General features: G+C 34.9%; 1 protein-coding gene and 1 long non-coding RNA gene across 2 annotated transcripts in view; one reads left to right on the top strand and one right to left on the bottom strand.

Annotated features, from left to right (window-relative positions):
* The window catches only part of MAP9 (microtubule associated protein 9), a 49,426-nt gene that overhangs the window by 15,850 nt on the left and 12,533 nt on the right, over positions 1 to 21,043 (top strand). Inside the window, exons 6-13 of the mRNA XM_003257871.4 lie at positions 10,207 to 10,300; positions 11,930 to 12,177; positions 14,621 to 14,691; positions 16,233 to 16,401; positions 16,958 to 17,047; positions 18,782 to 18,943; positions 19,066 to 19,211; positions 19,393 to 19,525. Coding sequence (XP_003257919.1) covers positions 10,207 to 10,300; positions 11,930 to 12,177; positions 14,621 to 14,691; positions 16,233 to 16,401; positions 16,958 to 17,047; positions 18,782 to 18,943; positions 19,066 to 19,211; positions 19,393 to 19,525 — 1,113 coding nt within the window. The remainder of the gene's footprint in view (positions 1 to 10,206; positions 10,301 to 11,929; positions 12,178 to 14,620; positions 14,692 to 16,232; positions 16,402 to 16,957; positions 17,048 to 18,781; positions 18,944 to 19,065; positions 19,212 to 19,392; positions 19,526 to 21,043) is intronic.
* On the bottom strand, positions 11,884 to 17,910 carry LOC105740075. The gene is made up of 3 exons (XR_001116072.2): positions 17,753 to 17,910; positions 14,937 to 15,050; positions 11,884 to 12,060 (listed from the first exon to the last, which is right to left on the bottom strand). It is a non-coding gene; the product is annotated as an uncharacterized LOC105740075 (long non-coding RNA).

Below are 21,043 nucleotides of genomic sequence, written 5' to 3'. Positions count from 1 at the left end.
GCTTGTCTGTAAAGTATTTTATTTCTCCTTCACTTATGAAGCTTAGTTTGGCTGGATAGGAAATTCTGGGTTGAAAATTCTTTTCTTTAAGAATGTTGAATATCGGCCTCCACTCTCTTCTGGCTTGTAGAGTTTCTGCCGAGAGATCAGCTGTTAGTCTGATGGGCTTCCCTTTGTGGATAACCCGACCTTTCTCTCTGGCTTCCCTTAACATTTTTTCCTTCATTTCGACTTTGGTGAATCTGACAATTATGTGTCTTAGAGTTGCTCTTCTCGAGGAGTATCTTTGTGGTGTTCTCTGTATTTCCTGAATCTGAATGTTGGCCTGCCTTGCTAGATTGGGGAAGTCCTCCTGGATAATATCTTGCAGAGTGTTTTCCAACTTGGTTCCATTCTCCCCATCATTTTCAGGTACACCAATCAGACGTAGGTTTGGTCGTTTCACGTAGTCCCAAATTTCTTGGAGTCTTTGTTCATTTCTTTTTATTCTTTTTTCTCTAGACTTCCCTTCTCGCTTCATTTCATTCATTTCATCTGCCATCACTGATACCCTTTCTTCCAGTTGATCGCATCTGCTACTGAGGCTTCTGCAATCTTCACGTAGTTCTCGAAACTTGGCTTTCAGCTCCATCATCTCCTTTAAGCCCTTCTCTCCATTGGTTATTCTAGTTATCCATTCTTCTAATTTTTTTTCAAAGTTTTTAACTTCTTTGCTATTGTTTTGAATTTCCTCCCGTAGCTCAGAGTAGTTTGATCGTCTGAAGCCTTCTTCTCTCAACTCGTCAAAGTCATCCTCCATCCAGCTTTGTTCCGTTGCTGGTGAGGAACTGTGTTCCTTTGGAGGAGGAGAGGTGCTCTGCTTTTTAGAGTTTCCAGTTTTTCTGCTCTGTTTTTTCCCCATCTTTGCGGTTTTATCTACCTTTGATCTTTGATGATGGTGATGTACAGATGGGTTTTTGGTGTGGACGTCCTTTCTGTTTGTTAGTTTTCCTTCTACCAGACAGGACCCTCAGCTGCAGGTCTGTTGGAGTTTACTAGAGGTCCACTCCAGACCCTGTTTGGCTGGGTGTCAGCAGTGGTGGCTGCAGAACAGCGGATTTTCATGAGACCACAAATTCAGCTGTCTGATAGTTCCTCTGGAAGTTTTGTCTCAGAGGAGTACCCAGCCGAGTGAGGTGTCAGTCTGTCCCTACTGGGGGGGGTGCCTCCCAGTTAGGCTGCTCAGGGGTGAGGGGCCCACTTTAGGAGGCAGTCTGTCCGTTCTCAGATCTCCAGCTGCGTGCTGGGAGAACCACTACTCTCTTCAAAGCTGTCAGTCAGACAGGGACATTTAAGTCTCTGGAGATTCCTGCTGACTTTTTGTTTGTCTGTGCCCTGCCCCCAGAGGTGGAGCCTACAGAGGCAGACAGGCCTCCTTGAGCTGTGGTGGGCTCCACCCAGTTCCAGCTTCCTGGCTGCTTTGTTTACCTAAGCAAGCCTGGGCAATGGCGGGCGCCCCTCCCCCAGCCTCGCTGCCGCCTTGCAGCTTGATCTCAGACTGCTGTGCTAGCAATCAGCGAGACTCCGTGGGCATAGGACCCTCCGAGCCAGGTGTGGGACACAATCTCCTGGTGTGCCGTTTTCCAGGCCCGTTGGGAAAGTGCAGTATGAGGGTGGGACTGACCCGATTTTCCAGGTGCCGTCTGTTACCCCTTTCTTTGACTAGGAAAGGGAACTCCCTGACCCCTTGCGCTTCCCGAGTGAGGCAGTGCCTCGCCCTGCTTCGGCTCGTGCACAGTGCGCTTCACCAACTGTCCTGCACCCACTGTTTGGCACTCCCTAGTGAGATGAAACCGGTACCTCAAGCAGAAATGCAGAAATCACCAGTCTTCTGTGTCGCTCGGGCTGGGAGCTGGAGACCGGAGCTGTTTCTATTCGGCCATCTTCACGTAGTGATTTTTTGATACATGTAGTGATCATTGTGATCTCTTTTTTGACCAGTTGGTTATTTTGTGGTGATTTATTTTATTTTCAAATACTTGGTTCTTCTCTAGATATACTTTTGCTGTTAATTATAAGTTAATTTTGTTGTAGTCTAGAGAACGTATCTTACATGATTTCAATTTTTAAAAATTATTATTATTATTTCTAAATGGCCCAGCTTTAGTGTATCTTGTGAAAGTCTCATTTGCATCTGCAAAGTAGATGTGTTCTCCAGGTGTTGAATATAATGTTGTGTAATTTAAGTTTGGTCAACATGGTTGGTAATGTCATTCAGATCTTCTTTATACTTACTGATTTTTCATCCAATTTGTTTACCTGTTACCAACTTAGGGGTATTAAAATATCCAGTTATGTTTGTGGGTTTGTTTATACTTCTCTTTAGTTCTTTCAGTATTTTATAACTTTGTTATCAGGCACATACACATTTATTATTATTATGTTTTGAGCATTATGAAACGTCTCTACCTCCGGTAATATTCCTTTCCTTATCTTGTAGATTGTTTTGTGTAATACTTCAGCTTTCTTATGACAAGTGTTTCCATGGTATATGCTCTCTATCTTTTTTCTTTCAAACTAATTCTGTCTTTTTTTATTTAATTTAATTTTATTATTATTATACTTTAAGTTTTAGGGTACATGTGCACAATGTGCAGGTTTGTTATATATGTATACATGTGCCATGTTGGTGTGCTGCACCCATTAACTCCTCATTTACCATTAGGTATATCTCCTAATGCTATCCCTCCCCCCTCCCCTCACCCCACAACAGTCCCTGGAATGTGATGTTCCCCTTCCTGTGTCCATGTGTTCTCATTGTTCAGTTCCACCTATGAGTGAGAACATGCGGTGTTTGGTTTTTTGTCCTTGAGATAGTTTACTGAGAATGATGTTTTCCAGTTTCATCCATGTCCCTACAAAGGACATGAACTCATCATTTTTTATGGCTGCATAGTATTCCATGGTATATATGTGCCACATTTTCTTAATCCAGTCTATCGTTGTTGGACATTTGGGTTGGTTCCAAGTCTTTGCTATCGTGAATAGTGCCACAATAAACATACGTGTGCATGTGTCTTTACAGCAGCATGATTTATAATCCTTTGGGTATATACCCAGTAATGGGATGGCTGGGTCAAATGGTATTTCTAGTTCTAGATCCCTGAGGAATCGCCACACTGACTTCCACAATGGTTGAACTAGTTTACAGTCCCACCAACAGTGTAAAAGTGTTCCTATTTCACCACATCCTCTCCAGCACCTGTTGTTTCCTGACTTTTTAATGATGGCTTCTAACTGGTGTGAGATGGTATCTCATTGTGATTTTGATTTGCATTTCTCTGATGGCCAGTGATGATGAGCATTTTTTCATGTGTTTTTTGGCTGCATAAATGTCTTCTTTTGAGAAGTGTCTGTTCATGTCCTTCACCCACTTTTTGATGGGGTTGTTTGTTTTTTTCTTGTAAATTTGTTTGAGTTCATTGTAGATTCTGGATATTAGCCCTTTGTCAGATGAGTAGGTTGCGAAAATTTTCTCCCATTTTGTAGGTTGCCTGTTCACTCTGATGGTAGTTTCTTTTGCTGTGCAGAAGCTCTTTAGTTTAATTAGATCCTATTTGTCAATTTTGGCTTTTGTTGCCATTGCTTTTGGTGTTTTAGACATGAAGTCCTTGCCCATGCCTATGTCCTGAATGGTATTGCCTGGGTTTTCTTCTAGGGTTTTTATGGTTTTAGGTCTAACATGTAAGTCTTTAATCCATCTTGAATTAATTTTTGCATAAGGTGTAAGGAAGGGATCCAGTTTCAGCTTTCTACATATGGCTAGCCAGTTTTCCCAGCACCATTTATTAAATAGGGTTATCCTTTCCCCATTGCTTGTTTTTGTCAGGTTTGTCAAAGATCAGATAGTTGTAGATATGCGGCATTATTTCTGAGGGCTCTGTTCTGTTCCATTGATCTATATATCTGTTTTGGTACCAGTACCATGCTGTTTTGGTTACTGTAGCCTTTTAGTATAGTTTGAAGTCAGGTAGCGTGATGCCTCCAGTACCCCATGTACAATTATTATTTTTCAATCTTTTGGCTTAGGATTGACTTCGCGATGTGGGCTCTTTTTTGGTTCCATATGAACTTTAGTTTTTTCCAATTCTGTGAAGAAAGTCATTGGTAGCTTGATGGGGATGGCATTGAATCTATAAATTACCTTGGGCAGTATGGCCATTTTCACGATATTAATCCTTCCAACCCATGAGCATGGAATGTTCTTCCGTTTGTTTGTTTCCTCTTTTATTTCATTGAGCAGTGGTTTGTAGTTGTCCTTCAAGAGGTCCTTCATGTCCCTTGTAAGTTGGATTCCTAGGTATTTTATTCTCTTTGAAACAATTGTGAATGGGAGTTCACTCATGATTTAGCTCTCTGTCTGTTATTGGTGTATAAGAATGCTTGTGATTTTTGTACATTGATTTTGTATCCTGAGACTTTGCTGAAGTTGCTTATCAGCTTAAGGAGATTCTGGGCTGAGACAATGGGGTTTTCTAGATATACAGTCATGTCATCTGCAAACAGGGACAATTTGACTTCCTCTTTTCCTAATTGAATACCCTTTATTTCCTTCTCCTGCCTAATTGCGCTAGCCAGAACTTCCAACACTATGTTGAATAGGAGTAGTGAGAGAGGGCATCCCTGTCTTGTGCCAGTTTTCAAAGGGAATGCTTCCAGTTTTTGCCCATTCAGTATGATACTGGCTATGGGTTTGTCATAGATAGCTCTTATTGAGATATGTCCCATCAATACCGAATTTATTGAGAGTTTTTAGCGTGAAGCATTGTTGAATTTTGTCAAAGGCCTTTTCTGCATCTATTGAGATAATCATGTGGTTTTTGTCTTTGGTTCTGTTTATATGCTGGATTACATTTATTGATTTGCATATGTTGAACCAGCCTTGCATCCCAGGGATGAAGCCCACTTGATCATGGTGGATAAGCTTTTTGATGTGCTGCTGGATTCGGTTTGCCAGTATTTTATTGAGGATTTTTGCATCAATGTTCATCAAGGATATTGGTCTAAAATTCTCTTTTTTGGTTGTGTCTCTGCCAGGCTTTGGTATCAAGATGATGCTGGCCTCATAAAATGAGTTAGGGAGGATTCCCTCTTTTTCTGTTGATTGGAATAGTTTCAGAAGGAATGGTACCAGTTCCTCCTTGTACCTCTGGTAGAATTCGGCTGTGAATCCATCTGGTCCTGGACTCTTTTTAGTTGGTAAGCTATTGATTATTGCCACAATTTCAGAGCCTGTTATTGGTCTATTCAGAGATTCAGCTTCTTCCTGGTTTAGTCTTGGGGGCGTGTATGTGTCCAGGAATTTATCCATTTCTTCTAGATTTTCTAGTTTATTTGGGGAGAGGTGTTTGTAGTATTCTCTGATGGTAGTTTGTATTTCTGTGGGATCGGTGGTGATATCCCCTTTATCATTTTTTATTGCGTCTATTTGATTCTTCTCTCTTTTCTTCTTTATTAGTCTTGGTAGCAGTCCATCAATTTTGTTGATCTTTTCAAAAAACCAGCTCCTGGATTCATTAATTTTTTGAAGGGTTTTTTGTGTCTCTATTGCCTTCAGTTCTGCTCTGATTTTAGTTATTTCTTGCCTTCTGCTAGCTTTTGAATGCGTTTGCTCTTGCTTTTCTAGTTCTTTTAATTGTGATGTTGGGTGTCAGTTTTGGATCTTTCCTGCTTTCTCCTGTGGGCATTTAGTGCTATAAATTTCCCTTTACACACTGCTTTGAATGTGTCCCAGAGATTCTGGTATGTTGTGTCTTTGTTCCCATTGGTTTCAAAGAACATCTTTATTTCTGCCTTCATTTCGTTATGTACCCAGTAGTCATTCAGAAGCAGGTTGTTCAGTTTCCATGTAGTTGAGCGGTTTTGAGTGAGTTTCTTAATCCTGAGTTCTAGTTTGATTGCACTGTGGTCTGAGAGACAGTTTGTTATAATTTCTGTTCTTTTACATTTGCTGAGGAGAGCTTTACTTCCGACTATGTGGTCAATTTTGGAATAGGTGTGGGGTGGTGCTGAAAAAAATGTATATTCTGTTGATTTGGGGTGGAGAGTTCTGTAGATGTCTATTAGGTCCACTTGGTGCAGAGCTGAGTTCAATTCCTGGGTATCCTTGTTAACTTTCTGTCTCGATGATCTGTCTAATGTTGACAGTGGGGTGTTAAACTCTCCCATTATTATTGTGTGGGAGTCTAAGTCTCTTTGTAGGTCACTCAGGACTTGCTTTATGAATCTGGGTGCTCCTGTATTGGGTGCATATATATTTAGGGTAGTTAGCTCTTCTTGTTGAATTCATCCCTTTACCATTATGTAATGGCCTTCTTTGTCTCTTTTGATCTTTGTTAGTTTAAAGTCTGTTTTATCAGAGACTAGGATTGCAACCCCTGCCTTATTTTGTTTTCCATTTGCTTGGTAGATCTTCCTCCATCCCTTTATTTTGAGCCTATGTGTGTCTCTGCATGTGAGATGGGTTTCCTGAATACAGCACACTGGTGGGTCTTGACTCTTTATCCCATTTGCCAGTCTGTGTCTTTTAATTGGAGCATTTAGCCCATTTACATTTAAAGTTAATATTGTTATGTGTGAATTTGAGCCTGTCATTATGATGTTAGCTGGTTATTTTGCTCGCTAGTTGATGCAGTTTCTTCCTAGCCTTGATGGTCGTTACAATTTGGCATGTTTTTGCAGTGGCTGGTACCGGTTGTTCCTTTCCATGTTTAGTGCTTCCTTCAGGAGCTCTTTTAGGGCAGGCCTGGTGGTGGCAAAATCTCTCAGCATTTGCTTGTCTGTAAAGTATTTTATTTCTCCTTCACTTATGAAGCTTAGTTTGGCTGGATATGAAATTCTGGGTTGAAAATTCTTTTCTTTAAGAATGTTGAATATTGGCCCCCACTCTCTTCTGGCTTGTAGAGTTTCTGCTGAGAGATCTGATGGGCTTCCCTTTGTGGGAAGTTCTGTCTTTTCATGTAAGTGAATCTCTTACAATAAGAGTTTGGTGTCACTTTTTTATTAAGTCTGACAATCTGTGCCTTTTAATGTAGTGTTTAGTCCATTTATGAATGTTTTGTCCATTTAATGTAAATACTGATATGGTTGGATTTAGGAGCAATTTGTTGCTCTTTATTTTCTATTTATCTGTTTTATAAAATTATTGTTTTTATTGTTGTTTCTCTGTTACTCCTTTCTTGCCTTTTTTGAGGAGATAATCATGAATATTTTAGTTTTTTATTTTATTATTATTGACCTTTTATCTATATTTGTTTGCATTGTATTTTTCAGAGTTGATCAGTGGATTACAGAATACATCTGAAAATTATCATAATCTATTTAGAATTGATATTGTATTGTTTCACGTTTTATCTAGAAACCTTGGAATAGTATAGTTCCATATACTCCCTCATCCATTGTGCTATTGTTGTCATATATATTATATCTACATATCCTATACTCCCCACAATAGGGTTATAACTTTTTCTTAAAGAGCCCTTTCAGTTTTTTGTATTAGACTTTTAAAAAATTAAAGAAGGCTAGAATAAATATATATTATATATCTACTGTATTATATATTGTATATATTATAGATAACATTCTATTGCTAAATATATTATAGATAATATATATTTGTAGATAATATCTATATATAGGTAATATATATTCTATTCTTATATATTATAGATATATAACATCTATATAATCTATTTATAGATTTTCCATATCTATAATAGATATTATCTATTATATATCTATAAATAGATATTATCTATTATATATATCTATAAATAGATATTCCATATCTATTCTTATATATTATATAGATATATAACATCTATATAATCTATAGATATATAACATCTATATAATCTATTTATAGATATTCCATATCTATAAATACACATACAATTTCTAGGGATCTTCATTTCTTACTGTAGATTCAGATTACCATTTTGTATCCTGTCAGTCTTACAAACTTATGTTACATTTCTTGTAATACAGGTTTACTAGTGATGGATTTTTCTCAGTCTTTGCTTTTCTAAAAGTATTTGTCTCGTCTTTGTTTTCAAAGGGTGGTTGATGTGATTGTATCCTTCTTGTGTAACAGTTTCCTTCTTCTAGCTCCAGCTCTTTATAGATTTCCATTTTTATTGGCCTCTCTTGTAATCATTCATTTCATTGTCCTCTCTATATAATGTGTTGATTTTGTCTGAATGCCTCAGGAATTTTACTCAAGATTGCGGTTTTTATCTTTTGATTACAGCAATTTGACTACATGGTGCCTAGGTCTAGCTTTCTTTATGTTTATTCTGCTTGACGTTTGTTGAGCTTTCCAAACCTATAAGCTGATACTGTCTGTGAAATGGAAAGATTATTATTTCCCACCCTATTTTTCTTCCTTTCCTTTTGGTACTGTAGTTACACATGCATTGAAATTTTTGCTATATCTCACTGATCTCTGAGATTCTGCTTATATTTCTTAAATCTTTTTTCCTCTTTGTTTTTAAGATTGAATAACTTGTATTACTTAGTCTTCAGGTTTACTGATTGTGGTCCAGAGAATGTATCTTTTATGATTTCAAATTGTATTAAATTGTTTTGTTTTGTTTTAATGTCCCAGCAAAAGTGTATGTCGTGAGAGTTCCATTTGCCATTGCAAAGTATGTGTGTTCTTCAGGTGAATTTTTTATTTCACTTATTGTGGTGTTCAACTTCAGATTTTCCATTGGTATTTTTTCTGTTTTTTATATCTCTGATAAAATCCCCCATCTTTTCAGCCATCATGCATATATTTTCCCCAAAGTACTTGAACATATTTATAATAGCTATTTTAAAGTCCTTGTCTGCTAACTCTAAAATGTGAGTCATCTCTGGATTGGTTCCTATTGACTGTTCTCTGTTTTTTTTGTTTTGTTTTTTAAATAAGTATCACCATTTTCTGTTTCTTTAGTGACTTTTGATTGAATACTGGGTGTTCTGAATGATATTTTATAGAGATTCTGGATTCTTTTATGTCCCTTCCAACATATTTTCTAGTGAGCAGATATCATGGCTGGACACAAATTCCCAATCCTATTTCTCCTGCAGTGGATATCAGCTGAAATTTCTGCTTAATTTTTCCAGTTTCTAGCTTCTACGCTTTTACAGGATCCTCTGAGGTCTCCCTTATGCCACAAATAGAGGTGGTAAAGGTTTTTGGTGAATTTCATATGCAGATTTTGTGGTCACTGTCCTCTGCTATTTTCCACATACTTATTGGCTGATCTGATGGTCCTAGACTCTGTCCTCTGTCCCCTCAAGTCATTCCACCAAGGCCGTAGCTTTCTATTACTTGAGCTGCATAGATTGGAGAATGTCTTCTAGCAAAAAGCTACTAATTTGCAGATCTCCTCAGGTGAAACTTTGTATTTCAGGGTAGACTCCAGTGTCTCAGCACTTCTTCCATTTTCTCAAATGTTTTCTCTCCATTGCTTTTGACTTATCATTTCCTTTGCACCCATAAAATATTGCGGAGAAAGAAAATTAAAGTATTTGTACAACAAAGTTGAACTTCCTACGTTATAATATCATTACCTTTAGGCTAGATGATTCTATGAAGAAATGTTTACCTTAGATAGACAAATATAATTATTTCATATCAGATATAATTTTCAGAATTTTGAGGAAAACTCAAGTGCATGCAATCTATGTGCTTTTCCTATCTAAAATATTTGGAAGTAGCTGCTTACTCGATTTTATTAAATGCTTTCATTTGGATAACTAGTAATATTTATTTGGAACTAAAGTATTTTACCTGTCTTCTTTATGCTTTCTTTCAAAGGATAATTGTAGGAAGAGCTATCAAAATCAAATCTTGGCCTTAAATATTTATAAGAAATGTGATTATAAAGTAATAGGAGTTTTGAAAATTGGTAAAAATAAATAGAGAGGTGGTGGTAGTTAAAGAACTTGAATAACTCTTTCAGTGACCCCTTTTAATGACCAAGACATCAAGGCTTGAAAGTAAAGCATGCTCACCTCCATTGGCTTGTCACACTTTGCGTTTCAGCAACAAATGCCTAAATAATGCAGATTTCAGAGTTCTGCGCTATTTCAATTTGTAGTTTTAATAATGCTATTGTTCCCATAAATGTTAATTATTAAACTTACGTGGCAAATGTATTTTTTTTTTTGCGAAAATAGGATTCATGCTTAACAAGTCTAGCATCATCATCACTTAAACAAATTCTTGGAGATTCTTTTTCACCAGGATCTGAGGGAAACGCATCTGGAAAAGGTGGTTATATCTAATAAATATATCTTATTTGTGAACTCTGTACTACTTAGACTCCTGTTTGTAAGAGAAATAATGTTTGGTATAGTTATAAGAGATATATATGTTTTTATGTGTTTGAGTTTTAATCCTGACTATGTAGTTAACTAACTGTGATTTTGGATGCAGAACTTAATCTCTCAGTGCCTCAGTTTCCCTAAGTTATATTATTTGTCTCATAAGGTTATTGTGAAAATTAAGTGATATAGTGCATTTTAGCCATTAGCCTAGTTAATAGCCCAAGTGGAGTGAGCACTTAAGGTAAACTATCGTTATGTATGTGTTGCTCTGATATTCTGCAGGACAACATAATAGCTAGGTGGAATTTTAAAGTGAGACTAAGCTAGATTCCAATACAGGCACAATTACATAAGCAAAGTAACTAACCTTTCTGACCCTGTATGTTGATCTTTAAAATGGGTAAAATAAGAGTAATCTGCCTTATAGGGTGTTGTAAGAATTAAACATGTAAAGCATTTACAGCAATACCATAGTAAGCACTTGGTGTGATATGTGAATTGTTAACATAATTTCTTTCCTTAGTGATATGTAGCTTAATGAAACCTAAAAGACATAGCTATTTCTAGGTCTGAGATGTGTAATGAACATTTTAGTGCTTACTATGTAGTATCATTTTTGTCATTTTACAGATGAGAAAAGCTGAAGTGCAGTGACTTGGGGAAACATACCCAAGGTCAGTGATGGAGCCATAGTTAAATCTTGAGCTCCAAAGTTCTTGTTCTTTTCACTGAATAGATTAACAGCTCCAAAGAATCCAATAGTGAATTGAATGATTTTAAGCCCATCTTACCTCAAAACAAATTCCAAAAAATTGTCATAATGAAACCAACAGAATTAAGACTTTTGACAGTGAAGATTCAGGTTTAGCTGCAAGGTGGACGTTGGTAGAACTGAAAGTTGGTGATCCCATTCCAAAATGTGGTAGAATCAGAATAGTAGAAGCAATTCTATAAATGCAAAACTGAATCTTCTTATGCCAGAGCTTGAGCCTGTTTCTTGGAGCACTGAGAGGATAAGCAATAGGCTTGTCTTTATTGCCCCTTATGGTATCAGAGGCAGTACTACATTTTGGTGAGATGAAACTCACTAGAGACTGTGTAAAATTGCATTGCATTAATTCTTGGTTCTTTCTGCATCTATACAATTCAACAATTGTACTACTAGTAACTGTAGTAGCCTAGAGCGGTATGACATCTTCTTATGCAGCCTGTTTTTCCAGCTAAGAAACTCAGGCTTTAGAGTTGAACAAATATTGTCATCTCACTTACTTGGTTTGTATATCAACAAGCTCTTTTGACGTGTCTTTGTTTTAGGGTAGTTATTCCATTCTGTTTATTAATATGCTATTTTTCTAAGTACTAGATTTGTTAAGTGCTTCATTAGTTAAGCATAGACTATTTTTTTTTGTAAATCACTTTTGAAAAGTTTATGCAAGTTTAATATGATAGTTTTCTTCATATTTTGCAAGAAAAAAGAGTTTATAGTCCTCATTTAAAAGAAAGCAAATGAATCAATTATTTGCCTTATTAATTCAGAAGGGGGTTTTAATGCTATTACTGTGTCTCAAAATAGATCCAAATGAAGAAATCACTGAAAACCATAATTCCTTGAAATCAGATGAAAATAAAGAGAATTCATTTTCAGCAGACCATGTGACTACTGCAGTTGAGAAATCCAAGGAAAGTCAAGTGACTGCTGATGACCTTGAAGAAGAAAAGGCAAAAGCGGAACTGATTATGGATGATGACAGAACAGTTGATCCACTACTATCTAAATCTCAGAGTATCTTAATATCTACCAGTGCAACAGCGTCTTCAAAGGTATTTGTAAAAATTCATACCTTTCATACTACAGCTTAAAACTTGAAATAGAACTTTAAGAAATTTTATCTTCTGTGTTATACACTTCTGAATTACCAGTGGAAAATTTATCTTTTGATGGTGGTATTATATTGTCACATGGTTCTTACCTAATCCAATAAAATTTAACTTTAAGGAAAGTTTGTAGTGAATATAGTGAAACCCAGTGTTTAAAAATTATCAGAGGTGTATGATCATAATATACTTTTAAATGTCTCAGAAATGCATACTCATAGTGTATATATTTCCATAGGTCTTCATATTTTAAAAATATAACTGTCTGGAATAATTTCTGAGATTTTAAATTAGAGTTATGTTTTTGGATACTGTTTTAAAACATGTTAACAATTTTAACAAAAATCTTAAAGAAATGTTTATCAACATCTGTGCTTCTTTGAAATAGATGGTTATCATCAGGAACATTATTATTGTTATTCATATTTGATCCTTTGCCTTTATTTCCTAATTTTCAAAATAATGAACTGGTGCCCTGGCAACCCCCAGAGATGATGAAGTTGCTTTGTTTTTTCTTTTTTTAATTCATATAAATTTAATGGGTACAAGTGCTTTTTTGTTACATGGATATATTTTGTAGTAGTAAAGTCAGACTTTTAGTATAAACTAAAATGTACATTGTACCCATTAAGTAATTTCTCATCCCTCACCTCCCTCTCACCTTTCCTAGTCTCCATTATCTATTATTCCATACTCTATATACATGTGTACACATTATTTAGCTCTGACTTGTAAGTGAGAAGATGTACCATTTGACTTTCTGTTTCTGACTTATTTCACTTAAGGTAATAGCCTCCAGTTCCATCCATGTTGTTGTAAAAGACATTATTTCTTTTCTGTATGGCCGAATAGTATTTGTGTGTGTGTGTGTGTGTGTGTGTGTGTGTGTACACATTTTCTTTATACAATCATATGTTGATGTACACTTAGGTTGGTTCCATATCTTTGCTATTGTGACTAGTGGTGTGATAAACATATGAGTGCAGGTATCTTTTTTATATAATGATTTTCCTTTTGGCGGATACAGTGGGGTTGCTGGATTGAGTGGTAGTTCTATTTTTACTTCCTTAAGAAATCCCCATACTATTTTCCATAAAGATTGTACTAATTTACATTCTTACCAAGAGTATGCAAGCATTCCCTTTTCTCTGTGTTTTCACCAACATCTGTTACTTTTTTAACTTTTTAATAATAGCTAAATATTCTGACTAGTATAATATATCTCACTGTGGTTTTAATTTGTGTTTCTCTGATGATTAGTGATGGTGAACTTTTTTTTCATATGTTTCTTGGCCACTTGTATGTCTTCTTTTCAAAAAGTCTATTCGTGTTTTTTTGCCCTCTTTTTAGTGGGGTTATTTGTTTTTTGTTGTCGTTGTTGAGGGAACATTATTATTCTAACCTTAAGAAACAGATACGTGATATGTAGGATTACTTGTCCCTACACTAAATTGTGCCTGAGTGCTACACTTTAAAAATTTATGGTATAGCATTTTCAGTCTTTGTTGCTCCTGAATTTGTCATTATCTCTTATAGCTGCAATTAGCTAGAAGCTCTGTGTATTTATTATCAGGGGAAGAAAACAGGGCTAGCTGAAAACTTGTGTTTGAGCAATACTTTTATGATATAAAATACAAGCTTTTCTTAAAATTTATGGAGAAGATTCATTAAGCCATGTTCCAGGTATATCATCCTTAGCCACTTTCCTTAGGAAAAAAACACTACTGCCAAGTTAGGGATGTGTTTATTATATCTGTGCTCTCACTTTACCACTAGCAACCATTCACTAATCACTAATATAATCATTCTCCATTAAAGTCTTTTTGTTGGTTTCTCATCACAAGAATTCCGTCCAGACTCCTCATCGCTGCCTAGTGATCTCACCTGGTTCTTCCCAGACCATGTCTTCCTCCGCTTTCCCTGCCATTCACTATGCTTCAGCTCCATTCACCTCTTTCTGTTTTTCAAAGATATCAGGCTCCGTCCCTTCTCAGGCTTTTACCTCTTGCTGTTTCTTTCTTTCATAGACCTTCAGCTGGGCCCTTTGCACTCATTATATATCTTAGCTCTGATGTCAGCCCCTCAGGACAGCCTTCCCTGACCAACTTCTTTAAAGCAGCTCCTCAACCCCACTCTAGTCATTCTCTGTCACTGTACACTATTTTATCTCCTTCATGAGTCATGTTTGCTTATATATTTATTTTTGGTGATCCATCTCTAGAATTTAATGTTCTTAAGGGCATTTTATTCACTGATTTGTTCCCAGTGTCTACTGTGTTTGACACATAGTAGATGCTTAAAGAATAGTGATTTACTGGCAGTTTGTCTTCTAAGCCTAACAAGGATAGTTGTCATGAATAAATCATCTTTGGCATTTTCTGTTTAATAGAAAACAATTGAAGATAGAAATATGAAGAATAAAAAGTCAACAAATAATAGAGCATCCAGTGCATCTGCCAGGTAATAAAGTTACCAATATTTGTCATTTATGGGCTTGCATTCTAGCAAAGCTAGTTTTAATTTAACATTCATAAAGTAAATTTCATTTGGTGTTACTGTATTTTCTCTTTATTTCCATTTCATAAAATGGAAGTAGTTACTTCATGATAAAACCCCTTGGTTGATGATATTATTTGAAATAAAGTAATTTATAAAAAGTAAGTCTATTACTGATTGTTATAGTGCCTGGAATGTTTATGCAATACCTTTGCTCTCCAGGATCGTCCTAGGAATATTTTTCTTCTTTCTTAATGTCAGTGATTAGGGATTCTCTGTGCTCCACACTGCTTCTGGAATAGAGCTTCTTTCTCCTACTTTTCCTGAGACATGCAATATAAAATGGTAATAAAGCTGAAGTCTAGCAATGATACTTATTCATTATCAAGCATCATTGTCTAACATGAGAAATTGTACTAAAAGCCTTCAGAATCTATGAACTAAGTAGGTTTATTAAAATGATTATCTATATAGCTTCATTCACACCAATGATAATGAATGCCTAACTCATAAGTGCTAATCAAAAACCTTCTGAATCTTTAAAATTATCGTTAGTCAAATTATCATTAATCAAATAAAACACAGCTAGCAAGCTTTTTCTGTAAATGGCCAGTTAGCGCATATTTTAGGCTTTGTAGGCGATACAGTCTACATTGGAACTATTCATTTCTGCTATTTTAACAGGAAAGCAGCCACAGGCAAAACTTAAGTGAATGATTACAGCTATGGTGCAATAAACTTTGTATACCAAAACCAATGGCTGGCCAAATTTTCCCACCAATCCCTGACATAGATGGTACTATTCTTTCTAATTTTATATTTGGAATGCTTCATGTAACAAAATGATGAAAGAAAATATTAAAAGAGTGATTATAACCTACTGTATTGTTCTTTCCATGTAACTTGAGAAGTGGTCCATATTTCTTAAAACGTTTCTAATTACAAATATTTAAAAAGAGCAGTCTTTTTAAAGCTATATAACTTAAAGCTATAAAATTTAGATTTTTAAATATGTCCCCTTCAACATAATTTAATATTCTTTGTATACTAAGACTGTACATTTTACCTACATCATTTTCAAAGTAATTATAATTTGTTAAATTATAATGTAGTTTTCAATTTTTTTTTTGAGATGGAGTCTCACTCTGTTGCTCAGGCTGGAGTGCAGTGGCATGATCTCTGCTCACTGCAACCTCTGCCTCCTGGGCTCAAGCTATCCTCCCACCTCAGCCTCCAGGGTAGCTATGACTACAGGCATGTGCCACCAGGCCAGCTAATTTTTTGTATTTTTGGTAGAGACAGGGTTTCATCATGTTGCCCAGGCTGGTCTGTAACTCCTGAGCTCAAGTCATCCACCCACTTTGGCCTTCCAAAGTGCTGGGATTACAGGTGTGAGCCGTCATGCCTGGCCAGTTTTCAAATATTATACGTGCATATTCTATCAGATCTCTCTTCTACCAAATGCAATTGTAATATTTTGTCTTGATTCATTTGGATCTTTTCAGATTAATGACCTCTGAGTTTTTGAAGAAATCTAGTTCTAAAAGGAGAACTCCATCGACAACTACCTCTTCTCACTATTTAGGGACTTTAAAAGTCTTGGACCAAAAACCTTCACAGAAACAGAGCATAGAACCTGATAGAGCAGATAACATAAGGGCAGCTGTTTATCAGGTAAAAAAGGAAAATATTTTTAAGAGGAGAAGAATGACCACTTTCATAAGCCTACACTGTTTATAAAGAATAAAGTAATCCTGATAGAAAATGATGGTTTAATACTTAAATTTATTGAGAAAGACTTTCCTTTTAATACATGAGTAATCATATTTTACTAAATTATTTGCTTCCACACTTTGCATAACTGATCATAGTTGTTTTTAAAGAAAGAATATGCCATTGCAACTTATAGAAATATAGCACAAGCCAAAACATTGTAAAGTCTGTATATGTTTTCATTTTTTTCTTCTTGAAGTTTATATGAAAAAAGGGAGTTATTATGAACAAAAAGTTATTAAATTTTTTCTTTCCTGAGATGATGTTAGGCATACATAGAAAAAAGATCTTATTAATTTATTCACAATTCTAAAAGTCTTTTTTTGTCTTTTTTTAAAGTAGAATAGTATACTTTAGAAAATTGTACATGTGAATTTCAGAGAAAATGTTAATATAAAGAATTCTAATTCATTTAAGAAATTTTAAATATTATATAACCTTTTTCTTGTTCTCATAGGAGTGGTTAGAAAAGAAAAATGTATATTTACATGAAATGCACAGAATAAAAAGAATTGAAAGTGAAAACTTAAGGATCCAAAATGAACAGGTATTCTGACATATAGAAGTAAAAATGTTTTGGATTTTTATTTCAGTAAAATATCCCTGAATATATAACTTTTCTAAATCAGCTTTTTAAATGGCAAAGTAACTTGTATATTAAAGAAATGATTTCTGGTTTTACTTCTGTTTTACTTTATACATTTTAGTTTGATATAACTGTTTTACATGAAAACAGATTTTAATTTTGTATATGTATAGGATAGCTTTGTTCCTGCTGATTATGAAGTTATTATTGTTTATGAGCACCTAATTCACTTTTAAAAGTTGACTTCATTTAGAACTTAACCAAGAAGGCCAGGTGCTGTGGCTCACGCCTGTAATCCCAGTACTTTGGGAGGCCAAGGCAGATGGGATTCCTTGAGGTCTGCAGTTTGACACCAGCCTGGGCAATGTGGTGAAACCCCATCTCTACTAAAAATACAAAAATTAGCCAGGGATGGCGGTGGGCACCTGTAATCCCAGCTACTCAGGAGGCTGAGGTGGCAGGATCACTTGAACCCGAGAGGCGGAGGTTGTAGTTAGCTGAGATCGTGCCACTGTACTCCAGCCTAGGTGACAGAGACTCTGTCTCAAAAAAAAAATAAATAAAAGAAAGGCACGAGAAGATAAAGGATCATTAGACACTAGTTAGCCTTAAATTTTCCTCTTTTCTGTCTTGAATTTTATAAGTGTCTTCAAGTCCAACCCCTACCTGAGCTCTTGATTTGTATCCTTTCCCATCGAATGGAGGTGAACTTTTGTTCCTGTCTCTTCTGTACTGAGTCTCCTCCTCTAACTCCTGCTTGTAATACGCTCAATTATTTCCTATCTTCTAAAGTCAAACTTTTGGACAAAAACTCCAGCGTGCTGTTCAATACTAAAAATAGATTTAGAAGAAAAATATTTTCCAAAGTGAACTGCACGATAATGCCTCAGTAATGAAGGGAGCAGCCCTCCAGGGGGCGTGCCTATCTGTTAACCACGTTCATAGCAGTATGCTGCTGTCGTCAGTGCCATACCCCTTCTCATTTGATTTTCACAGCTCTGTGAGGTAGATAGTACTTTGACTTCTAAATTATGTTACCCCAATATTGAGGTTTTATGTCATTTAATATTGAACAATAAAGCAAACATAGAATATTATGGGATTAGATTGAAGGAAGTAAAATAATAACTTGCTATACAGTCTCCAACCTATTTTTCAGTCGAGCACATACTTTCAACATTTGGAATACATTTGTGCAGTAAGAACTTTATGTTTTGATACTATTCAAAATTAAGATTTAAACCAAAAATCTGCATCTTACTGCATGGCTTGGCCAATTTGCCTTACTCTAACTTACTTTATAAGCCCATAACTTTACTGATTTTTTTTTCAAATATTTTATTATGAAAATTTTACTATACCACTTAGCCTATTACAGTTTATTTTGATATAATTTGTTTAGTACACTTTCAAAAATAATAGTTGACATCTTTCTCATTAATAGGTCAATATGTGATAAATGTTTTTAGAAAAGGACGTTTTAAAACCAATGAATAATTCAGATAACATTCTTTGTAAATTAACTTATCTAAGCCATTCTAAATAAATTACCTACTTTGAAAATTAATTTCTAAGTATAATGAATATCAGAGGACTAAAGATAAATGTATATGTGTATATTTATATCTAGCCATATTTGTGTCTATGTATATATACATACATATGTATATCACTCTATTATTTTTTCCAATGTAGCAAAAAGCTGCTAAAAGAGAAGAAGCATTAGCATCATTTGAGGCCTGGAAGGCTATGAAAGAAAAGGAAGCAAAGAAAATAGCTGCCAAAAAGAGGCTTGAAGAAAAAAACAAGAAGAAAACTGAAGAGGAAAATGCTGCGAGAAAAGGAGAAGCACTACAAGTATTCGAGAACTTTGCACATCTTAATTATTTTAAAACATTTGAAATCCAAATTAATGATTAATCATATTTTTATTTATTTTCAAATATTCACAGTAAGAAAATTATTCTGAACTTTTTCAGGCTTTTGAAAAATGGAAAGAGAAAAAGATGGAATATCTTAAAGAGAAAAATAGAAAGGAGAGAGAATATGAAAGAGCAAAGAAACAGAAAGAGGAGGAAACTGTTGCCGAGAAAAAGAAAGATAATTTAACTGCTGTTGAAAAATGGTAATCCAAAATCATAAATATTTTGATATATTTTAAATTAATAACACTTCAGGATTTTATAAAATTTATTTACTTCAAATTTAGTAATGCATTTCAATTTCATTACTGTCAAAGATGTACTAGAGAATCTTTATTATATATTTTCCTTTAACTCTCCAGTGTTTTATACTATGCTCTATAGGAATGAAAAAAAGGAAGCGTTTTTCAAGCAAAAGGAAAAAGAAAAAATAAATGAGAAAAGAAAGGAAGAACTGAAAAGAGCTGAGAAAAAAGATAAAGATAAACAAGCTATTGATGAATATGAAAAATGGCTGGTAGGTATTTGTCAATGCACTTGTGTCTTTTTCATGTACCTTTTGTGTCATTTCTGTCCCTAATTCTAATTCTGTTTGCTCCAGACCTACTGATCATTTCTACCTGGAATCTACTTTGTTGAATTCAAGCTCTCCTCCTGCATATAGCATATTTTCTTTGATTTAGTCATTTCTATTAATGTTTCTACTATTCCCTCAAACACCCAGGCTTAAAACCTGTTACAATCTTCTTCCTTACCTGCATCCCCACATTTACCATTTACTATTCATGCTCATTCTTCCTTTGCTGTGATTCTCACATCTAACATAGAAAGAAGACAAATAAACTATTGAGGGTACTACGTGGTGGAACTTGGTCATGACAAAAAGTAACACTGAATTTAATAGTGAGAAAATTCTTCCATCTTTTATTCTCTTTTGATATTTCTGATGACCTCAAGGAGAATCTCTTATTTAGGCATTTTTAATGAAAGAGAGCAGGTTTGAGGTTTAGGAGGAGCAATAGCTAGCGGAACCAGATATGTGTATATATTTGATTTCACTTATCTTTATAAAAGTTACTTTTTGTTTGATGTCAAGCAAAATACTATTTTCCATTTTAGAATATCAATATAAATATGCATTTTGTCCATTTTTATATAAGTAATACATTACTATGAATAAATACTTTACATAAGTAGGTAACACATTCGTATGAATAGTTAACGTATTTATGTGATTCAGCAACCAAAATTATAGTATTTTTGCACTAGAAGTCTATCCAGTCAGGTTTCCTATCAAACTTTAAAACAACTCATACCAATCAACTAAATCATCCAGGTTATTTTTGATTTGCATTTCTCTGGTTAGAATTGAGCTTGAATATCTTTTCATTTGTATACAGGCCATTTATCTATTATTTTCTCTGTAAATTGTCATTTCATAGACTTTGCACACTTTTCTATTAGATTGTTGGTTTTTTTTCCTTACTGATTTCTAGAATATTTTGTTTTGTACTAGGGAAATTAGCCTATCGTTTTTTATATGAGTTGCAAATATTTTCCCCCACTATATTGTTGGTTTCCCGGCTTTCCTTATAGTATCTTATGCCATGAAGAATTTAAATTTTAGGTGTCAAATTTATGTCTTTTTTTTTTGGCTTTTGATTTTCAAGCATAGTTGAAAAGACTTCCACAATTTGAGGTTAAACAAAATTCTCTCATTTTTCTTCTAACAACTTTGTTACTTTAATATCTTAATGTTTTAACATTTGTTCTGCTTAGAATTTACCCTGATACGTGGTGGGAAATATGATTTCAACTTTAGTTTTTCCAAATGTATCCTTTATAAAGTAGCCTATTTTTACCCATTGATTTGAGGTGCTGCTTCTATTATATGATACCTTCTTATATTTTCGGGTCTATTTCTTAACTTTCTGTTCCATTGGTCAGTCTCGTGATTCCAGTGCCACACTTCCATTATTAGGCTTGATGTGTCTAAATATCTGCTTGGATTCATCTCCCTTTATAGTTCTTCTTT

Source organism: Nomascus leucogenys, chromosome 7b (genome assembly GCF_006542625.1).
Source record: "Nomascus leucogenys isolate Asia chromosome 7b, Asia_NLE_v1, whole genome shotgun sequence".
NCBI lineage: Eukaryota > Metazoa > Chordata > Mammalia > Primates > Hylobatidae > Nomascus > Nomascus leucogenys.
This window is presented reverse-complemented; position numbering and strand designations above follow the sequence as displayed.